At 56.8% G+C, this 19,694-nt stretch overlaps 1 protein-coding gene across 5 annotated transcripts in view; it reads left to right on the top strand.

The window, feature by feature from the left end:
* Window positions 1–19,694, top strand: part of Ndrg4 (NDRG family member 4) — a 39,935-nt gene that overhangs the window by 17,729 nt on the left and 2,512 nt on the right. For 2 of the 5 annotated variants that reach the window (XM_063247427.1, XM_005004667.4), the window contains exons 2-16: window positions 2,184–2,278; window positions 6,541–6,585; window positions 14,003–14,108; window positions 14,311–14,431; window positions 14,514–14,576; window positions 14,753–14,813; window positions 15,600–15,686; window positions 15,760–15,816; window positions 16,052–16,155; window positions 17,057–17,113; window positions 17,191–17,242; window positions 17,937–17,984; window positions 18,107–18,142; window positions 18,251–18,302; window positions 19,577–19,615. In XM_063247427.1, the coding sequence (XP_063103497.1) occupies window positions 2,207–2,278; window positions 6,541–6,585; window positions 14,003–14,108; window positions 14,311–14,431; window positions 14,514–14,576; window positions 14,753–14,813; window positions 15,600–15,686; window positions 15,760–15,816; window positions 16,052–16,155; window positions 17,057–17,113; window positions 17,191–17,242; window positions 17,937–17,984; window positions 18,107–18,142; window positions 18,251–18,302; window positions 19,577–19,615 (1,000 nt within the window). In that variant the 5' untranslated portion in view covers window positions 2,184–2,206. Of the gene's footprint in view, window positions 1–2,183; window positions 2,279–6,540; window positions 6,586–10,974; window positions 11,185–14,002; window positions 14,109–14,310; window positions 14,432–14,513; window positions 14,577–14,752; window positions 14,814–15,599; window positions 15,687–15,759; window positions 15,817–16,051; window positions 16,156–17,056; window positions 17,114–17,190; window positions 17,243–17,936; window positions 17,985–18,106; window positions 18,143–18,250; window positions 18,303–19,576; window positions 19,616–19,694 lie in introns of those variants that run through there. The other 3 variants (XM_005004668.4, XM_003472052.5, XM_003472051.5) reach the window with 3 other exon arrangements.

Consider the following 19,694-nt stretch of genomic DNA (forward strand, 5'->3'; position numbering starts at 1 on the left):
AAATACAGCCCATCTGCACTGTGTGAGCTAGTTTCCTGGGAAACCACTGGGAACAGATCTGGGGCTTGGGTGGTGATGCAGGGCGCTAGGACGGGCTCCCCAGAGCTTTGCAGCTCTCCTGGGGGCCTCCAGGCTTGGGAGGGCGGTGCTCCCAGCCAGCCAGGATACCCAAACCCCAACCAGGATGCAGTGAGCACTCCTCAGGGCTGTGTTTCTTGCTCCTCATGACACCAGCCTGGGGAAAGATCACAGCTGCTGCCTGGTCTCATGCCACAGCACGGGTTTCATCCAAGGCCCTGTGCCCTGGGCTGTCTTTAGTTTGGGCTCTGTGTAGGGAGAAACCAGCAGGGCAGGGTCGTGGGGGCATCTCCCAACCAAGCCGCTGATTGACTGCGAGTGTTTTAGGCAGCACTAAAAGTCTGAGGCTTCGCCCTTGAGAAAATCTAGAAATAAGTTGGAAAAGAAGAGAAGGAAAGTGGAATGCATGGAAGAACTGAAGGATTCATTCACCTTCTTCTGTCCTCCTGGTGTGATGGCTGTGGTGGTATGGGCATCAGGAGCAGTGAGCCTCAGGCCAGGAGTCCAGTCCTAGCTCTGTGGGACTTGGACTGCTTTTAGCTCTGGTTTTGTCATCTTACCAGGGCAAAATAAAATAGCACAAGCAAGCACTTCTGAGTTATGAGGTGCTTTTCAAGAATAAGGATTTGTTCTTCACCAATCTTGGTTTTGGTGATACTGAGGATTGAACTCAGGGCCTTTGCACTGGACTACATCCCCAACCTTTCACTACTTTTTATTTTGAGACGGGTTCTTGTTAAATTGTTGTTTTCCACTCTGGGTTCAAACTTGCAATCCTCTTGCCTCTGCCTCCCAGAGTGCTGGGTTTACAGGCATTTGCCACCATGCCCTGCTCCCATCTGTTTTCCCCTGATTTCAGACTATATACTGTGGTTTTCAGCCTTTGCCCAGCAATTTATACCTGTGAACTTTTTGATACACAGGCTACCAGATTTTTTCTGTGAGACAATTCCTATTTCTTTTTCCACCTATTATGACACAAGCATTTTCTCATGTTACTAAGTAACCTTTTGTCAGTTATTGCAATGATATGTGTATCTGGTGACCTGTTGACAGACATTCAGCTGTGTGTAGTTTGTCTATTATAAATGGCATGGTAGTCGGCATTCCTGAGCTGTACCATTTTCTGTCCTCTCCAGTTTGCTCAAGAAATTTCTCCCAGGCAAAGGATTGCTGAGTCTGAGAGTAAGAACATTTTAAATAATTTTAATTGATTTTGCAAAACTGCCATCCAGAAAGATTAACCAGTGTTTCACCCACAAGCACTGTAAGCCAGCCCCGTTTCTATGCACCTTGGTTGGCGCTGCAGGCTTTTCCAGTCCCACCTGCCAAAAAGAAAGAGGAGCTTATTGGAATTTCCATTTCCTTGACTTCTAGGCAGTGTGGATATTTTTCCATGCATTTCCTCAGTTTTAATTCTCTCATGAATTTCCAGATCTCACCCTTGGCTAGTTTTCCTCTTGGTGCATTCTGATTGCTGCCACCGGGGGAAATCCATCCGAGTGAGTGCTGGTGCTGGAAGAGCCGTGGGTCTTGGGCTCTGTTTGTGCCCTGTCTTCCCCCACTGCTGCTCCTCTCGTGACCCAGTCTTCCCAAGGGTCAGGAACCTGGTGGTCTCCTAGGACCGCCAGCCCCTGGGCCTGGAACCCACCTTGTGGCAGCTGTGGGCTGAGAGGTGGCCTGCACCTCTCCTCCCTGCAGGACCCTCTCCTTATAACTCCGCCTGCCACCCTGACACCCCCACCCTCTCCCAGGGCCCATGTCTGCAGGAGAGCCCTCAGGTCTCCTCCACCAGGCTCTCTGTCCTGCAGAATGTCACTGTCAACTCTACACCGGGTGGGGCAGGGCCTTCTGCCTATGTCAGACCCTACCTATTTACCCCTCTGCTTCTCAGTAAATGCAGGCTTTTGCTTGAGACTTTTTAGGGTGTTACTTTTCTCTTTGTTTTCAAAACATGTTTGAACTTTTAAGAGTGAATACAATGACATCCCCAAAGCCAGACACTGACACTTTCTAACAGATCTCTGGAGTTCCCTGGGACAGCTAACCTTCTTCCACCCGGGAGATTCAGAGCAAGGCCCAACCTCTCTCTCCCCCCTTCCCAGGGCTCCTGCTGCACGACGTGACCATGGCCGGGCTTCAGGAGCTGCGATTCCCGGAAGAGAAGCCACTGCTCCGGGGTCAGGACGTCGCAGAGCTGGTGAGCAGTCCCATCACGGTCCTGGGGACCAGCGCGCCACCTCGTGGCAAAGAAGGAAACCGCGGCCTTGATGGTCAGGCGGGAACCCTCCATGGGGACAAGGCGCCCTAAGCAGCCTTGTCCTTGCCTTGAGAGAGTTCCAGGGCCAGCCTGGATGCCCAGACGACCGACGCCCAGCTACCACGTCTACTTCCTTTCACTGTGGTTCCAGCTGTCTTTGAAGCTAGAGCTCAGCAAGAGAGGGCCACATTTGATGATGAGGAAATAAGAGTGGAATCATTTGGCCAAGGTCACATAGCCAGAGTAGACTGAGGTCCCATGCAGTCCCTCGCTCTAGACAGCCCTCACACCCTGAAGAACTGCCTCCAGCAGGATCAGGAGTTGCCCCATCCGTGCTGCAAGCTCCTTGTCTTCCTCCCAAACCTCTGAGGTTCAAAGGCAGGGTTTACTGACAGCACCATCAGGGGCTGTGGGACTGAGGCAGTCAGGTTGATTTTGTCCATGTTGCTCAGGAACCCAGTGCTAGGTTCCAGCGTCTCTTCCACCCCGAGCCTCGTTGTGACCCCACGTCCTCTTTTCACATCCTTCCTGCACCATCCTACTGTGCAAAAAGCCAGGGGTCACAACTGGGATTCCCACTGGTGATGCCTCCCAGCCCCCCTTTTGTTGCAGATGGGAAGGCCAGAGCCTGCCCAGTCCCTCAAATCTGTTTTCTGCCTTGCCCTTCCTCCCCCGGCCTCCTGCCACAGGAGGTGACCTAGAGCACCTGAGAGCAAGCTAGGGGACCAGGCGGCAACCAGCGCTCCAGTGGTCCAACCACATGGAGGGGCCCCAAGAGGGGTACAGCCCTATGTTAGATCTTTGCATTGCCTTTCGAGGCCCAGGTGACTTGAGGGCAGCCCTAGGGGCAGCGGGTGAGCTGCACACTGAGAGGCCGTTTGTTCCGAGCTGACCTGACTTACTCCTAGTTCAGACCCCAGGCCCCATCAGTGCTTGCTGGGAAGCTCGCAGGAGCCTCCTCGTTGATCCCACTGCTTCTGCCCTGGCTCTGCGCGCCCCTTTAAAATGCGTCATGTCACTTCTCTGCCTCAAGCTCACCAGTGGCCCCAGTCACGCTCAGTCCAGCCTCAGTCTTCCCTTGGGACCAGGATTGTTGTTCTGCGCCTGCCCTCTCCCCCAGCCCTCCTTTCCAGCCTTCTTGAACTTGCCCATCACCTTCCCTGTGGGTCTTTCTGCCCCAGAGCCTGCAGAGCTCCCTGCTGGAGATTCTCAGCCACTGCTTGGCTGTCCCTCCTCGGAGAGGCCTCTGTGGTCTTGGGTGTTTGATGCTGACCCCCCCACCACCACGCTCTGTGTCACTCGCTCTTAGACCCTGTGGCACTCTGCTGTTTGGCGCCCTCATCTCCATGGTGCCGAGCACAGCTTCTTGTACATAGTTGGTGCTCAGCAAAGACACAGGCTGGGAGGAGCCACAGCTTGTGGTGCAGCTCAGAGGGAAGAAGTCTCTCACAGCTTTCTAAAAAGCCCCGCTTGCCCACACCAGCCTGTCTTCCAAAGCCCATCAACAGAGACCTCTCTGAGGTTTTGGCAAGGGACAGGGTGACCCCTGGGGGCCTCTGTATCCCATTACCAGTGCTGAAGTGGGCAGGGTAGAGAGCAGCTGTCACCAAGGCTCAGCGTCTGTGACCCTGACCAGTGCCCGAGGGCGTCTTGGCCCCACACACAGGCCGGAGAGGTGACCGAACCCTTCTCTGCCCACCCGGCCAAGCCCCTTGTGCCTCCCCCACCCAGTGAGTCCAGTCCTCCCCCCCGCAGCTTGCCGCTGCGTCCCTTCTGCTGTCCCCTCTCCTTCCTCCTCTCGGCCTGGCCACCAGAACACAGCTTGCTGCCGTGACGTCTACTTTTGCATGAGCACCTGGTTTCTGTCTCCTTTCTTGAGGCAGCACGAGCCCTAGGCCAGGGACCTGGCCACACCTGCTGTTTCCTAAGGCACAGTGAAGCCCTGTCCCCAAGCTCATGGCGTCCTCCCTGGGCCCAGCAAGGGCTCACACACTCCCCCTTCATTTGCTTGCATGCGCTTCTCTGGGGCACTGTGGGAAAGTCCCCGTTCTTTTCACTTTCTCAGTCCCCTGCAGAGGCTCAGAGACCAGTGAAGGCTGAGCAGTTGTCCCTCTGTATCACTGAAATCCACACCTGTGGTTTCAACCAATCACAGATTGAAAGTATTAGAGAGGAGAATTGCACCTGTACTATATGCACAGACTTTTCCCTGCTGTTAATCCCTAAATAACATAACAGTCATTCACACAGCACCTCTGTATATTAGGTATTATAAGCAATCTAGGACTAATTTAAGGTGTACAGGTGGCTATGCACAGGTTCTATGCAAACATGACAACCTTTTATAGAAAAAACTTGAGCATCTGTGGAATTTGGTACCTGCGGGGGCCCCGGGACAGCAGCGCTTGCACGGGTCCCATCACCCTCCACCTCTTCCCACTGGCTTGCTCTGGAGGCTGCAGTGCCTGCTGGCTATGTGGCAGACTGGCCACCCCTTCTTCTGTGCCTAGGTGCCCCACCTCAGTCTCCCACGTACCACCCCGAGCCTCCCCGCCTCGGTGTCCTGTGCGCTTGCTCTCACCGCCCAGTTGGGGGCTCCAGATCAGTTCATGTTATTCTCGTGTTTCTGGGCTTTTAGGTCCTATCCCTCCCACGCTCCCCATCTCTTAGGGCCCACACCACCCTGAGAGCGCATCACAAACCCTGTTATTATCTGCCTCATCCTTTTTTGTCAGATTTTTGTTTTTAACCAAACTGCCTCCTCCTTCCTTCTCAGAGATAATTGCCTGGGCGAGGTCTTGAGGATAAAAACCTCCTACATCCACTTCCCAGCCTCCGCGCACAGGGTGAAGGTGGAAGAGTTACCTATACCAGCCCCCTCTTCTTCCCCCAGCTCTGTCTTCTTTTCTTGGGGGCTCCGAGAGTAGCTGGCCTCCCTCTCCCAGGAAGGGTCCCCTACTTGGTTGAGCCAACAGGGGATGCTGGCTTCTACCATTCTTCATGACAGTCCCAGCCTGCTGATACCTGGCTGTCCTCTTCGGGTGTGTCAGCCCCTGGTGCCCTCTGACCTCCATTCCCCACCTGCTGGAATGTAGGGAGCTTCACGTTAACTTATTTTGAGAAGCAACATCAGAATCACCGATGGCATTCTTCTCTTCCTCACCCTGGACCCAGGGGCTGTTTTTTGTCCTGTTGCACAGTGACATAAACCCTTGCTCTGCTCCAGCTGCAGCGTGCTCCTGAGGTGATGGGTGTTTACTTGGTAGGAGAGACTGCAGCTTACGAAGTCCAGGGTAGGAACACAAAGGACAGAATCATAGCCCATGCTGCCCGGCAGAGGCTGTATGACCTGCCCCGCTGGAGCAGAAAGGCTTCTAGACAGGCACAGTAGACCAAAAGGTGGGCCCAGCCCAAGCTCTGCTTTACTTGAGTGGCTCTGGCCTCCTCGTAGCTTTCCTTACCCTGACCCCAAGGCAGCGTGAGTCTGACCTGGACAGGGTGCCTGGTCATCCAGATGGGGAGAAGCTGAGTCACACGCCAGGCCAGGCGCAGCTTCAGGACACCCCAGGGCTCCTTGGCTCCATCTGAGCATCTTCATACACCAGGTACATCCTGGATCAAACCCCCCACCCCCACCCGCATGGTGCAGTGAAGTTGTTCATCTGGATTCAAGAATGTTACAGCCCGATGTGGTCCCTCCCTTGTGGCCCTTGGAATCCAATGACAAGACAGCCACTGATCAAAGGTGCACACTGCTCAGTGTAGCACATGCCCTAGTGACTCAGAGTGGGCAGCCCTTGTGGCTCCATGCCAAGCACGCCTCAGCTTACCTATCCTTTGGGGGCATGACAGCCGTGTCTTCCTCTTTCCTCCTTTCTCCACCACTACCCTTATGTCCAGATGGTCAGACCTCCAGAAACACCTATGAGGACAGGAGAACAAAGTGACCAAGGATCCAGACTTGTAGTCCGAGATTCCTCCACTTTATGGTCCAGGGACAGCCTCAGCCTCACCATTTCCACCTATAAAATGGAAATCTTTGTTCTGCCAAGCATTTGCTAGCCTGATACATTGCACTTGGTAAACCCTCAGCTTAACATTAATGCAGTCTGGGGGTTAGAAAGCCATCTGCTCTGGGTCACCTCCACAGGATGCCCAGGACACTGGGAGTCTAACTTGCTCCTCTGTTTGCCTTCTCTTAGGAGAACCCTGACACCTTCCTGTCAGCCGTGGACACAGATTGGAAGGTAAGTCCAGGCTCAGCCTGCTGGGATGTGGGGCCCACCATTATCCAGCCCCTGAACAGGGCAATCAGGAAGGGACAGGGGGCCTAGGGGAGGAGACCAGGGGGATGGAGAAGGGAATGAGGGATGCTGTCATCTGAATCAGCATTTTCCTCCAATGAAAGCCAAGTTGGCTCCAAAATAGCTCCTGTTTCCATGGCAGCAGTTTCCAGGACAACCATGTCCTCTTTACTTTGATGCCAGATTCTCCATGAAACTGAACTTGCACTTTGTATTTATTCTTCCACTGGCTCACTCATCCAGCTATTTCTCCTTCCTGAGTCCCCCAGTGACTGTTTATTTCCAGGTGCTAGAAAACTCCTAACAGCAGGCACCAGGGGAGTCTTGTGGGGTTCCCCAATCTCTACCAGCCATCCAAACATACTGAACAGCACAGATCCTTTCATACTGAAAGATGAAGTAGTCCCCAAGCTGCTGCCCCTGTCATTGGCGACCTTGACTGGGGTCATTCTCCAAGCCCCATGACAACCCCGGCCTTATGGTCTGGGAACGTGGGGCTTCCTGCTGGCTCTCTGGGTGAGCAACTCTCCAGTAAGGATGGGGACAGGGCACGTGTGTTGATCCTTCAGTCACATGCTTGAGATCAGGGTTATGCATTAGTCTCTGGTCGTGTGCTCTTCAAGGACACAAAGGGAGGATTCAAGGCAGATGATACTCAGGTGCTCAGATCCCACAGGAATGCCCTGTCCAAATACAGGGGCTCTGGGCTGGAAGGACAGGATGGGACTTGGTGGTGGGACCAAGAGAAAAATGGGAGGGATATGGCTGGGTGAGGAGCCAGCCTGGTAGGAAGGACCGGTTGGAAATCAGAGCAGGGATCCAGGCCATTCTCTTGTCCTCCAGGCACCAAATGAGGCTGGGAACACATAAGCAAATGGGCTCTAAAGAGGAGACTGAGGACACCAAATCCTGGAGCAGCCAGCCCTGCCTGCCATTCTGGCCCCACAGTGTGGAAGGCCCAGGCCTAGGATGCTGAGCTGCTGTGGGCAGAGATGAAGGGGAGCCTGGGGGGCCGCAGGGGAGGCTCACTGCCTGGGTGTTGACTGCTTCTGCACAGCCTCTCTCCGCTGTGCCCCAGGCAGCTGCAGTGGCAGGTGGGACCCTCATTTTCCAGGCCCTTTGCATGTTGTGGGGAATTGTGTGCTAAAAGGCATCCTCCTGGGGCCAGGGATTTAGCTCAGCACATAAGCACGAGTTCATGAGTTCAATCCCTGGTACCTAAAAAAAAAAGGAAAAAAAGGCACTGTCCTGGCCATGTGAGGTGGCCGTGACTATTCCCAGCCACTAGGGTGTCTAAGTCAGGAGACTCACAAATTTAAGCTCACCTGGAGTAATGCAGCAATCCCTGTCTCAGATAAAGAGCTGGAGGTAGCTCAGTGGTGGAGCCCTTGTCAGTCGTGCGAGTGGCCCTGAGTGACATCCCTAGGCTGCCACAAAGACTCAGTCCACTGTTTCACTCCAGGAACTGGGTGTGGGCTGTTGGTTTATATCTTTGTTTTTATTTAAGAGAAACAGTACCAAAGATGGCTATCATCTGGACCGTAGCCTGGCAGGGACTCTATCCCTTTCACAGTGACAGGTGGTGTCACTGTCTCCAGTCTCAGTGAGCTCCATCAGAAGGACAGGTAACAAGGCTGAGACACCGAGGAGCACCAGACCGACCCAAGTCTCGGCCTTGGCCCTGCCGCTTCCTGGCCGTGTGACTCCAGCACAAGCCAGGCTACTCAGCCACTTCGTTTTTACCGTGAGATGGGCAGCTTAGATATTTGTGGGTATTTGTGGGGCCCAGTACCAGGATATGGAGTCAGAGTCAGGCTGCGTGGACATGGCTTCTTGTTCTGGGTTTCTTAGCTGGGTAACAGTGAGCAGGTCACCAAACCTCTCTGTGCTGCATCTGCTTTCTCTGAAAAGTGAGTGTCAGAAGGGTAAAGTGAACTGAGTGCAGTGGCCCACGCCCACGATCCCTGCACTGGAGGGCTCAGGCAGGAGGTGTGTGAATTCAAGGCCAGCCTGAAATGCATGGGAAGGCCCCGTCTCAAAAAATCACACTCAACATGGGAGCAGGGTAATCACTGAGGGAGGCTGAGGCAAACAACTGAGAATCCATGCCCTGCCGGGGCAGTTTAATGAGACATTGTCTAAAATCAAAAAATAAAAGTATCTGGGCACGAGTGCAGTGTGAAGGCCCCAGTTTCAAGTCCCATTACTGCAAAAGCAAACAGACACTGAACCCAGACAAAATAAAACGAGGGGATATAAAATGTTTGAGTAGAGGCTGGCAGGGGGGAGGCTGCTCCCAGGGATGTGACCTCAGCCTGGGGTGCTGGGAGCTGGGAAGCTCCAGTGTTACTCGCTGGGTGGGGGAGTTACAGTAACAGCTCTGTGCCTCGGTTTTCTCATCCGTTCTCATGGGCTTAGTAGGATTGACAGCCGCCCAGTAAGCATTGCTGTTTCTCCCGTGCACAGACGTGGAGGCTCAGAAACGTTGGTTGTCTTGCCCAAGGTCACCCAGCAAAGAAGTGGCAGAGCTGAGAGACACCAGGAGTCATCTAGCAGACCCTCAGCTCGCTGTATTTGTCTGCAGCCCTCAGGGAAGGGGCCAGCCGTCTGGAGAGACCCCTGAGTTGTCCTCTTCTTCTGTCCTAGGGCTGGGGAGAGCTAGAGACAGGGATGAGCGATGGATGCAGTTTTTTCTCATATGCCTAGCAACTCGGTGAAGAAGGCACAATTCTTGTTTTATAGCGTGGGGAGCTGGAGGCACAGAGGTTACAGATGTTGCCCAGGGATCCAGCTGGGGGCCAGGAGGAGGCTGAAGCTAGGGCTGTGGATTTGCAGCCAGTGAGCTGAACAGAAATGACAGAGGGCAGCAGTTTGGGGTAGCCAGAGGCAGGTCAGCACCTCGCCCAGGTCCAAGAATGAGGACAGGCCATGCAGAGGCAGAGGGGGTGAGGACTGGGCTGGGACCCATGTGGAGAAGCACATGGGGAATCTGAGGGCAGAGTAGAGCCCATGCAGGGAAGCATGGCCATCGTGGAAAGATCTGGGGACACCCGTTGGACACTCCTGCCGCCCTCAGGAGAACAGGGCCCAGCAGACTGCTCAGGGACCTGGGGTGGGGGTCAGAGATGGAGCAAGGAAGGTGGTAGATGCCTCAGGTAAAGGACATGGCCAGAGACAGTGCGTATGGCAGGTGCTTGCTAGGTCACCAGCACCTAGGCTTGCCCTTGCCGAGGGCAACCAGCCACTGTGCAGCGTTGTCAGCTCAGGCTGGGACAAGCGGAGTGTCCTTCACTGAGAAGACAGAATCGGGGCACAAGCGCCTTGCATCCGCCCTGCTACCCTGTGCTCCTATTCCCTCAGCCTGGGGCTCCCTCTGCTCACCTCCCTGACCTGTTTCATCTCCTCCTTCGCTCTCCGTGACTCCAGTCTCCTTGTCCTGCCTGCAGAGCTTGGCCTAGCTCGTCACCCAGACCCTTGATTCCCTAGAGGGACAGGACATGGAGCCTGAGGTGGCTCTGACATCAAGCTCCACAGAGCCCTGGGAGTCAGGCCCCCCACTGGAGGGTAGTGTGCTGGAGGCAGGCATGAAAACTTGTCAGAGGCTGCCCCCTGCTTTTTCTGGGGGCTGCCAGTCCCCTGCAGCACAGTGGGGTGGGGAGGACAGAACTGATGTTTGCTACCACACCCCTGCTCCTGCAACCTCCCTGGGTCTTTGGCCATTGCTTTTGGTGGCTCAGAAAGCCCTAGGTGGGGGCTGGGGATTTAGCTCAGCGGCATAAGCGCCTGCTTTGCAGGTGCAGTTGTGAGTTCGATCCCTGGTACCAAAAAAAAAAAAAAAAAAAAAAAAAGCCCTGGGTGGCATGTGGGCAGAATGGGAGAGCAGCAGGCCCCCAAAGTAGAGGTGCTCTGAGAAGCGGGGACCGCCCAGCTTTCCTCAAGAAGTGACTCGGATCTTTCTGTTGGGGAGTTGGGCTTTGGGGTCTGGTCCTCAGCATGCTGGGCTTGGACCCCTCAGGCCCTTCGTGTAGGAGATGAATCCAGGGCTCTGCCTGCGTGTCCCACCCTGTCCTGATTGGGTGTGCACATCTGTGAGAGGTTCCTGTGTGTGTGGTCATAGCTCCCATATGCTCAGGATGTTCCTGTGCAGCTATGGTTGTCAGTGGTGCCTGGGTGCTGGGAATGACAGAGCTGCAGGGGACGGGACCTTCAGGATGATGTGTTGCTGGGGTGGGAGGTGTAGGCTGGGTGATGAGGAGCTCAGAGCCAATCAGAGCCAAGCTTGTCTCCCAGCAGCCAATCTGGGAGCGGGGGCTCTGGGTGAGCAAGTGACTGTTAAGAAATGCCGCGGGGAGGGGGAGCCGCCTGGCTACCAGCATCTGTGTATAAAAGGCTCAGGAGCTGAGCTCGTCCCAGAGCTGACGGTCTCCCACTCAAGCTGCCCCCGCCCTCTGGACCGGAGTGACTCAGGCCTTTGTTTGCCCTTCCCGGTCCAGGCCCAGGCGAGTCCCCTCCTTCGGCAGGATGCCGGAGTGCTGGGATGGGGTGAGTGAGGGCCCTGGGGGCAGCCAGGTGGGCTGGGAGGATGGGACATCTTTGTGACCCGCGGGAAGGACAGGGCGTCCCTCTGCCCATGGCACCTCACTTGGAGTCACTGAGGCAAGGCCACCAGTCTCCTGGTAACCTGGTCCACCTGTGTAGCTGAGGGCAGCTGCTAGTCCGGCGCTGGGGGAGGGGTGCGGTCTGTGAAGTGCAGGGGAAGCACGGACTCCTCTCTGCTTACGTGGCCCTGCATACCCTGTGTGCATGCCCTGCTGACAGCAAGCAAGTCCTTTGCCTGCCATGTGCCCCTGGCATCTGCCTGGGCACTGGGACCAGCTCAGCCCTTTGGGCTGGTCCTCCGTGAACCCCGGGCAGTGTTGGCAGAGTGTCCTGGGGGTCTGTGGTCCTGTCACCGTGGGGGTGGCCTTGGTGTTGGGATGGCAGTTCCAGCTGGCTGTTGGCAGCCTCCTGTGAATGGGGACTGGGGCAACCAGATTCATGTCCCCAGCCTCTTCTTTCTTTTGGAATTGATTGCATGTCCCCTGGGCATTTGGAATGCCAGCTCAGCAAAGGAGTGGAGGTCAGGATCTTCAGGCAGGGCTCCCAGCAGGGAAGGGGACCAGAAGGGGTCACCTTCCTTCTGTATCCCTAGGGACAGCAGATACCCAACCCCTAAGCAGTTCTTCCTAAGGGAAGGAGAGGCAAGGACAAGCCCTTGCCCTCACACACCTCTTCCCTGCCCTTCCCTGCTGAGTTCTCAGGTCTTGGGGTCCCCTTGCGTGGAGCTACAACATCAACCCCTGTCCACCCATGCAGACCCAAGCCCAGCTCCCAATTGCTACCCAACCCCTACCCCAGCCCTCAAGGTCACTGGCGAAGAATAGGAGCTGCGAGGACGTCAGAGCCCCCTCCCTGGCTGCCGCACTGCATCCCTGGGCACCTACTGGGAGGCGGGCCTGGCTTTGACGTCACCAGGAGCCAATGGAAGCTCTTGGTCCTGGGAGTTGGGGGTTCACAGTGCACCAGGCTCCAGTCCCTGCGTGCCCCTCACCTTGAGCCCTACAGGACCCAAGAAAATGGGTACCCGCCGCTGTCAGGCAGAGCTGGGTCTGAAGCCCTTGCTGAGGACCAGAGGAGGGTGGAGAGCTCATTAGGAGGGTTAGGACAAGGTCACTAGGCCCCAGGGACTGACAACCTGGCTAAAGGCTCCGCCTGCCATGGCTTCTCAGACCCAGCTGTGTTGCTGATGTCAGACTCCTGCAGATGGCAGCCTGGGCCGCTGCGCCAGGGCTGGGAAGGGAGAGGGGCTCCTCATCACATCTGCTGAAGGGTGGAGGTCTGAGTTTGGAAGACGCCCTGGGTCCTGACTTCTGTTCACCAGGACCAGAGCTGACTCACTTGGGCACTTCTCTCTGGTGCAGCTCCCTGCAGCCCTGAGAGAACGGGAGGGGGCTGGCAGGCACCCAGCAGCGGTGGGCACTGTGCGCTCAGAGGTCTGTGCGGCGGAACTGGTGTCCTCAGAAAATGCAGCCTGAGGGCTGAGCCTGGCCCCGTGAAGCCCTAGCCCCCTGGGAAACCCCTCCTCCACCGCACCTCCCTTCTCTGAGCTTGGTCTTGGGCAAGTCACTTGTCCTTTCTGGGCCTTAGTTTCCTCCTGTGTGCCTTGGGTCTGTGTGAGGAGTAACTGAAAGGACACATGAAAAGAGCCCACTCAGGGGGCCCCTAGGGAGAGCAGGCCTGGAGGACCACAGGGATCAGACACCCTCTCCTCCAGCAGAGTGTGGCTCCAGGGTTGGCACCACCTTGTCACTTCCTGCTGGAGTCACCATCCTGGACAGTGGTCCTCTGAGGCCAGGCCGAAGAAAGCCAATCCCCTGTCACCCTTGTCTTCCCCCATCTGAAAGTGGGGGCTGGGGTCCTTGTCCCTGGGAGAACGTGCAGTCTCCTCTCACTGGCTCTTTCCTTCCTGTCCATGACCTAGTACCACATCCGACTCTCTGGGCCTCCCTGTGGTCCTCAGCGCTCCCCACAGTGCAGGGCAGGCCATTTACTCAACCTTCTTCAGTTTTCTGATTGAGTGTCCAGAACTGTGTGCTTGCAAAGATACCAGCCAGTGGCAAGCATCTCCCCAAGGTTCAGGGCCCTCTACTAGGGCTGGTTGGGCTGGTGTTGTAGCTGCTACCAAGCCCCCATGAGATGACTCCCACAAAGAGGCTGAGAGTCATATGGGAAGGAGTAGAGCAGAGTCTCCTAAACAACTCATGATCCTGAGAAGCAAAACCAGAGCATAAACTCAGGAAGACCCCTGCTCCGGCCCTACAGAAGGCTTGGTGGTGGTGGGGTGATCCTACCCGACCCTTCCTGAAGGGGGGCCTTGGGGTGCTTGGGTCACAGGAGAGGGCGCTGAGGTGGAAAGAAGGGTGTGAGTGAGGGCCAAGGGTGGGAACCCGGCAAGTGTGTGAGGCCGAGCCGGGCTTGGCCAGCACGGGTGCTGCTGAGGGTTCAGGCAGGGCTGGCCAGGCCGTTGCCTTCAGCCTCAGGGAGCCCGTGAGGCTCTGCATGGGAGCTACTCGAGGCCTCCCGGCACTAAGGCCTGGACAGTGGCAGCACAGCACGCCGGCTGGCTCGTAGGGCAGCCTGGAGTTTCTGTGACGTTCGTGTTGTCTCTGTGCTGGGGCCCTCTGAGAATGGGTCTGCGTCTGGCCTGTCCTCTCTGGGGCTGCCAGGAGATGAAAACAGGCCCCTTGGCTGGGGCTCATCTCTGCCCCATCGCCTGGTTTCCCCGAAGAGCCAGGAGTCCAGCACTGTCTGTGTCCTCCAGGAACACGACATTGAGACGCCTTACGGGCTTCTACACGTGGTGATCCGGGGTTCCCCCAAGGGCACCCGCCCAGCCATCCTCACCTACCATGACGTGGGCCTCAATCGTAAGTGCAGCCCGGCCTCGCTCAGTGTCCCCCTCCTCCTCTGCCACAGTGCGCTGTCCTGTCACCCTTAGCCCTGTGGCCTGAGTCCTCTGGCCTCGTGTTCCCCGTTGGGCATGGAGGCTGATCACTCCTGCCCTGTCCCATGGGGCCCCGTCCTTCCCCCTCCCCGGCATGGCTGGCTGAGACCTGTGTGTCTTTGCAGACAAGCTGTGTTTCAACACCTTCTTCAACTTTGAGGACATGCAGGAGATCACCAAGCACTTTGTGGTATGCCACGTGGATGCCCCTGGACAGCAGGTGGGGGCGTCGCAGTTTCCTCAGGGGTAGGTACCCCAGGCCCCCTGTGCTTCTTCCCAGCCTGCACCCCAGGCTGCATGGCACCCTGATCTCCTGCTCTGCCTGCAGGTACCAGTTCCCCTCCATGGAGCAGCTGGCTGCCATGCTCCCCAGTGTGGTGCAGCACTTTGGGTGAGTCCTCTCCTGGCCCTGGCCCTGGCCCTGTGCCAGAGACCAGACCAACCGGCACCTGCTGTCACTGCAGTGCCAGCAGCTGAGGACGGTGGGCAGTGGGTGGGGCCTGCTCTGGATGGGTTCCATGGGAATCGCACCCTGGCCCTCAAGTGAGCAGCTGTACTCTGTCCCAGGTTCAAGTACATCATTGGCATTGGAGTGGGAGCCGGGGCCTACGTGCTGGCCAAGTTTGCAGTGAGTCTCCCCCACCTCCCGCCCAAGCCCCAGGGACCCCTGCAACATTAGGAACTTTCTCTGCTTTTTCCTTCTTCCCTACCACCACCCCACCCCCTCTTTCCTTCAAGGAAACTGACTTGAGAAACAGCCACGTGTGACAGTGTACATCTGTAACCAGAGCTTTGGGAGGCTGAGGCAGGAGGGTCGAAAATTTGAACCCAGCCTGGGCAAGTTAGCAATTTAGTGAGACCCTGTCTCAAATTTTAAAAAGGACTGGGAAAATGGCTCAGGATCATTGCCCTAGGTACAGTCCCCAGCGTTGAAAACAAGAAATCAAGTTTCCTTCATTTTCTATAAAAGCAAATAATACAACATGTTTAGATTTCACTGTGTTTAATAAGTTTGCAGGAACATTTTCAGAAGTAAATCAGAAGGTGCTGGGGATGTAGCTCAGTGGTGAAGCAGTTGCCTACTGTGCGCCTGACAGTGGGACTCATCCCAGTACTGCAGAAATGCGTACAGATAGAATATGTTTGTACAGGAAGAGGGAAGAGAGCAGTGGTAGAATCATAGGTTCTGAATGAGTCAGAGAGCACTTAGGGGTTCAGGCTGGAAGGAGGATAACAGGATGCCTGGTCCCCAGAGTCCGGCTGGCCCATCAGTGGCTTCTCAAGGCCTTAGAGAGCCATTCCACCTCCTCTAACCATCCCGGCCACCTTGGAGACAGGCAGGGCCTCGGCTTCACAGCCCACTTTCTAGGCAGGCAGAAGGGGCCTCCTGCCCCCATCCCTCCTCTCCCTGCAGCTCATCTTCCCCGACCTGGTGGAGGGGCTGGTGCTCATGAACATCGACCCCAACGGCAAGGGCTGGATCGACTGGGCAGCCACCAAGGTGAGCTGGGAGTGCCTGGGCTGGGCGGTGCCGCCGAGAGGGCAGTGCTCACACCGGCCTCCCCCTGGCACAGCTCTCCGGCTTGACCAGTACTTTGCCAGACACGGTGCTCTCCCACCTCTTCAGCCAGGTAAGGGCCCCGACTGCTGCCTGCATGCCCCATCGTGGAGGAGGCCGCGTGGTAGCCTGGCCTCTGCCTTCTCATGTCTTGCCGTCTCATCACCCTGAGCCCCGTCTTCCCAGCCCTCCCCTCTGCCACTGGGAGGGGGGCAGGCACGCTCCGGAGGTGCTGCCACCCTTACCCTTAGCCTTGGTCTCCCTTCTGTGCGCTCCTCTCCACACCTCCCTCCCTCCCCCCGGCCCAGGAGGAGCTGGTGAACAACACGGAGCTGGTGCAGAGCTACCGGCAGCAGATCGGGAACGTGGTGAACCAGGCCAACCTGCAGCTCTTCTGGAACATGTACAACAGGTGCGTGCGGGGTTCCTAGATGGGCGGGTGCAGAGCTAGGTGCGTGCGGGGTTCCTAGATGGGCGGGTGCAGAGCTAGGTGCATGTGGGGTTCCTAGATGGGCGGGTGCAGAGCCCAGGAGAGGGATGGCTCCCTGCCCAGGGTCACCGCCTTCTGGGGCAGCAGAGAGTGAAGCTTCAGACCTGACCCTTGGGCTCTCTACTTCTCTGCCTGGCTGGGAGCACTTCAGGGTGTGAGTGACTCCGGACCCAGCAGTGAGCAGTGGTGCTGGCCTCTGTGAGAAGGGAGGGCTCGGGTGGGGTTGTAGTTTTCCTTTTTTTCAATTTTTGTGGTACTGGGTGTTGAACCTAAGGCCTTTGCACTGAGCTATATCCCCAGCCCTTTTTAATTTTTTTTAATATTGAGCCAGGATCTCCTTAAATTGACAGGTTGGGAACCTTCTGAGAGTGGTTTTCCGGCTGTGCTCTGTGCTCTGTGGGGTTTGGGGGTGAGCAGATGCCCCTTGCCTTCCTTCCCTCCTTTTGCAAATATTTATTAAGCACTGCTTAAGTAAGCACTTGCTGAAAAAACAGTAGAGAAGAGAGGCAGATGCCAGCCCCTGCTGTGTGGAAACCAGCAGAGCACAAACGCTCAGGCCCCACCCTCTGCAGAGTCAGGCAGCCTGGGCAGCCGCCAATTCCCATGACAGAAAGGGTGGAACAGGGCTCTGCACGGCGGCACTCTCCATGCAGATGGAGAGCCCACCCGGCAGGGAGTGTGAGTCTGGAAAGAAGTCTTGAGTGAGAAAACCCTGACAGCCCCTGTTCCTGCCTGTTACCTGAGGGGGTCCCGGCCCAGGTGGGCTCCGGGACCCCCTCATTCAGTCCTGAGGTGCCCACCTTTGCCTTTGCTCCTCTTGCAGCCGAAGAGACCTGGACATTAACCGGCCTGGAACGGTGCCCAATGCCAAGACGCTCCGGTGAGTGATGCAGCCCTCCAGGGGCTCCACCCCTGCCCCCTCACTCAGGCCAAACAACCTTTTCCTTGTGTCTGCAGTTGCCCCGTGATGCTGGTGGTCGGGGACAATGCACCTGCTGAGGATGGAGTGGTGAGTGTGCTATGGTGGACGGGCGCCCTGGACCCCCAGCCAGCAAGGCCAACTCTTGATGCAACCCAAGGTGGCCTCAGAGACGAGTACTGGAAGGCAGGCTTCCCGTCTACTTCCCTGCCATCTGCCATGCATCTATGTCCCATGCACCCCGTCTTGCAGGAGAGGGAGGAGCTGGCACCCCTGCCTGATGTGTCCCCTCTCCCTTCTCTCATGGTGCAGCTCCCTCTTTAGTCTCTCTGCACTTTAGGCCCAGAGCTTAAACTCTCTTTAAACTTCAACCTGCATCAAATGGATTCACACTTACAAAGACTTTCAGTCTTCCCCTTTGCCCGCTATGTCCAGGAGTGCCAAGAAAATACCAAGCCTTCCAATGCCCATGAGGAGGCTGGCAGCAGCAGAGGTGTGGGCCAGCGGGCCTCAGTCTCCTGCTATAGCCCCTCGCCTCACTGCCCAGTCCATGTGGCCCCTGGGCTGTGCAGACCACATCTGTATCCCAGGATTCCACGCCCCTCAGGGGCTGCTAACTGATCTCCAGAGATTCGGGGATCCTTGAAATGAAGAAGCCAGGGAGAGCAGCTTGCTCCAGACTCTAGGCCCACACCTGCCCCTAGCACCACACTCCTTCTCCGCGCTGGGTACAGACATGGCCCTGAGGGTAGCAGTGCTGCTGAAACTAGCTCCTCGCCCACAGGTCGAATGCAACTCCAAACTGGACCCGACCACCACGACCTTCCTGAAGGTGAGCATGACTGCAGTGCGGGGCCCTGGCCCAGCCAGGGCAGGAGCCCCCAGTACATCTGGCCAGCAGAGCCTGTCCAGGTTGGGAGACCCGCTCAGCTCACCTCATTCTCTCCTTTGTAGATGGCAGATTCCGGGGGGCTCCCTCAGGTCACACAGGTGAGACTCATAGTACTCCTGTTAGTGGGGGTGGGCTGGGGGAGGCCTTCCCTTCCGCCAGTCCCAGGCTACCTAATCACAGTGTGTGCCTGTCTTGCCCTCCTGCAGCCGGGGAAGCTGACAGAGGCCTTCAAATACTTCCTGCAAGGCATGGGCTACAGTGAGTACTCCCCACCTGCCCTTCCCCCAGAAACCAGTGGCGGGCACCAGGGCTGGTGCTGAGGACTGTGGGTGTATAAATGCTGTTATCTGGGCCCCAGGTGTTAGATCCCCTTGCCCGATTCCACTTGTGTGTCCCAGCCCGGGCCCAGCTCTTCTGTGCCCATGCAAAGGCCTTGGGGCACTGTTTTGAGGGCAGAGCTGGGCCTGCTGAGAGAGGATTCTTCTCCTAATACCCCCAAGACCCCCCTGGACCCCAATCCCAAGGGTCCAGGACCTGGGTTGGGTTCTACTGGGAAAGCTTTTTTAAGTCACCCTACAGGAGCTAGCGGCACAGTTGGACCTAGGGACCCTGAGAGATCCTTTGTCAGATGTGGTGGGTGATACCTAGGGGCATCATAGATATAGCTTGGAGTGCAGGGACCAGAAAAAAGCAAATGGGACCATATGGCATTAGGGGGACCAGCAGCAGGCAGCAGAAGCTGTGGGAGGCGAACCAGAAACTCAGGAAATGAGCCACGGGGTGAGACCTGCTCCCTACCCTTCACTCCCCAGTTTGCCCTTGAATGAGGAGACCCGAGGCTGTGCTGCCAGTTCCCACACACAGCTCTGGTGATGCTGGTGTACCCCCTTGGCCCCTGATCCCCTACCCTGACACACTGCTGCTCTTCTGTCTCCTCTACTGCTGGGAAGCAAACTTCCTCTCCCTGAATGTTTTCCCTACAGCCCCGGGAGCTTGTGTCTCCTTGGAAGGAAGTTGTGGGGAGCTGGGGAGCACAGCAGAAAGGGAGTTCCTCCAGCACAGGCGCCTGCCAGCCTGTGCATCAGGAGTAGTGCAGAGAGGCCCGGACTGCCAGGTGGCATAGTCAGCTGTGAGGTCAACATTCGTGAAATGCTTGAGCAGCACTTGCCAGGCTCTGGGGTTAGGAGGGATTCTGCATTCGGGAGACTGAGACCCTGCAGAACCCTGAGGCCCCTGGGACTAGGCTATAGGCCTGAGGGGCCCTGCTAACATGAGCCTGGGTTGCAGAAGACAGGCAAGATGAGAGCCCCATCTCACTGGCAGGGCTTCATTGGGTCACACTTAGATCAGTCCCTGTGGAGGGTGTTCCGGTGGGCGGCAGGAGTGGGCTCCTAAGGCTCAGCCTTGCTGGGCCCTCTCTCTGCTTGTCCACTCGTCTCATCTGTGGCCAAACTCAATGTCCTTCACCTAGCCATGATCTTCACTGTGTTCTGTGTTTCCCCACCCCTGCCCCCTGGCCCTGTCTCTCTCAGTTGCATACTTGAAGGACCGAAGGCTGAGTGGAGGAGCAGGTAGCCCCTCGGCCCTCTCCCAATGCATGGTCCCGGCCCCTCTCTGTGCAGTGCTGCAGCCAGGCCGCGTCTTGCTGTA

Source organism: Cavia porcellus, unplaced genomic scaffold (genome assembly GCF_034190915.1).
Source record: "Cavia porcellus strain 051 isolate PalLab524CR breed Dunkin Hartley unplaced genomic scaffold, mCavPor4.1 scaffold_4, whole genome shotgun sequence".
Classification (NCBI taxonomy): Eukaryota; Metazoa; Chordata; class Mammalia; order Rodentia; family Caviidae; genus Cavia; species Cavia porcellus.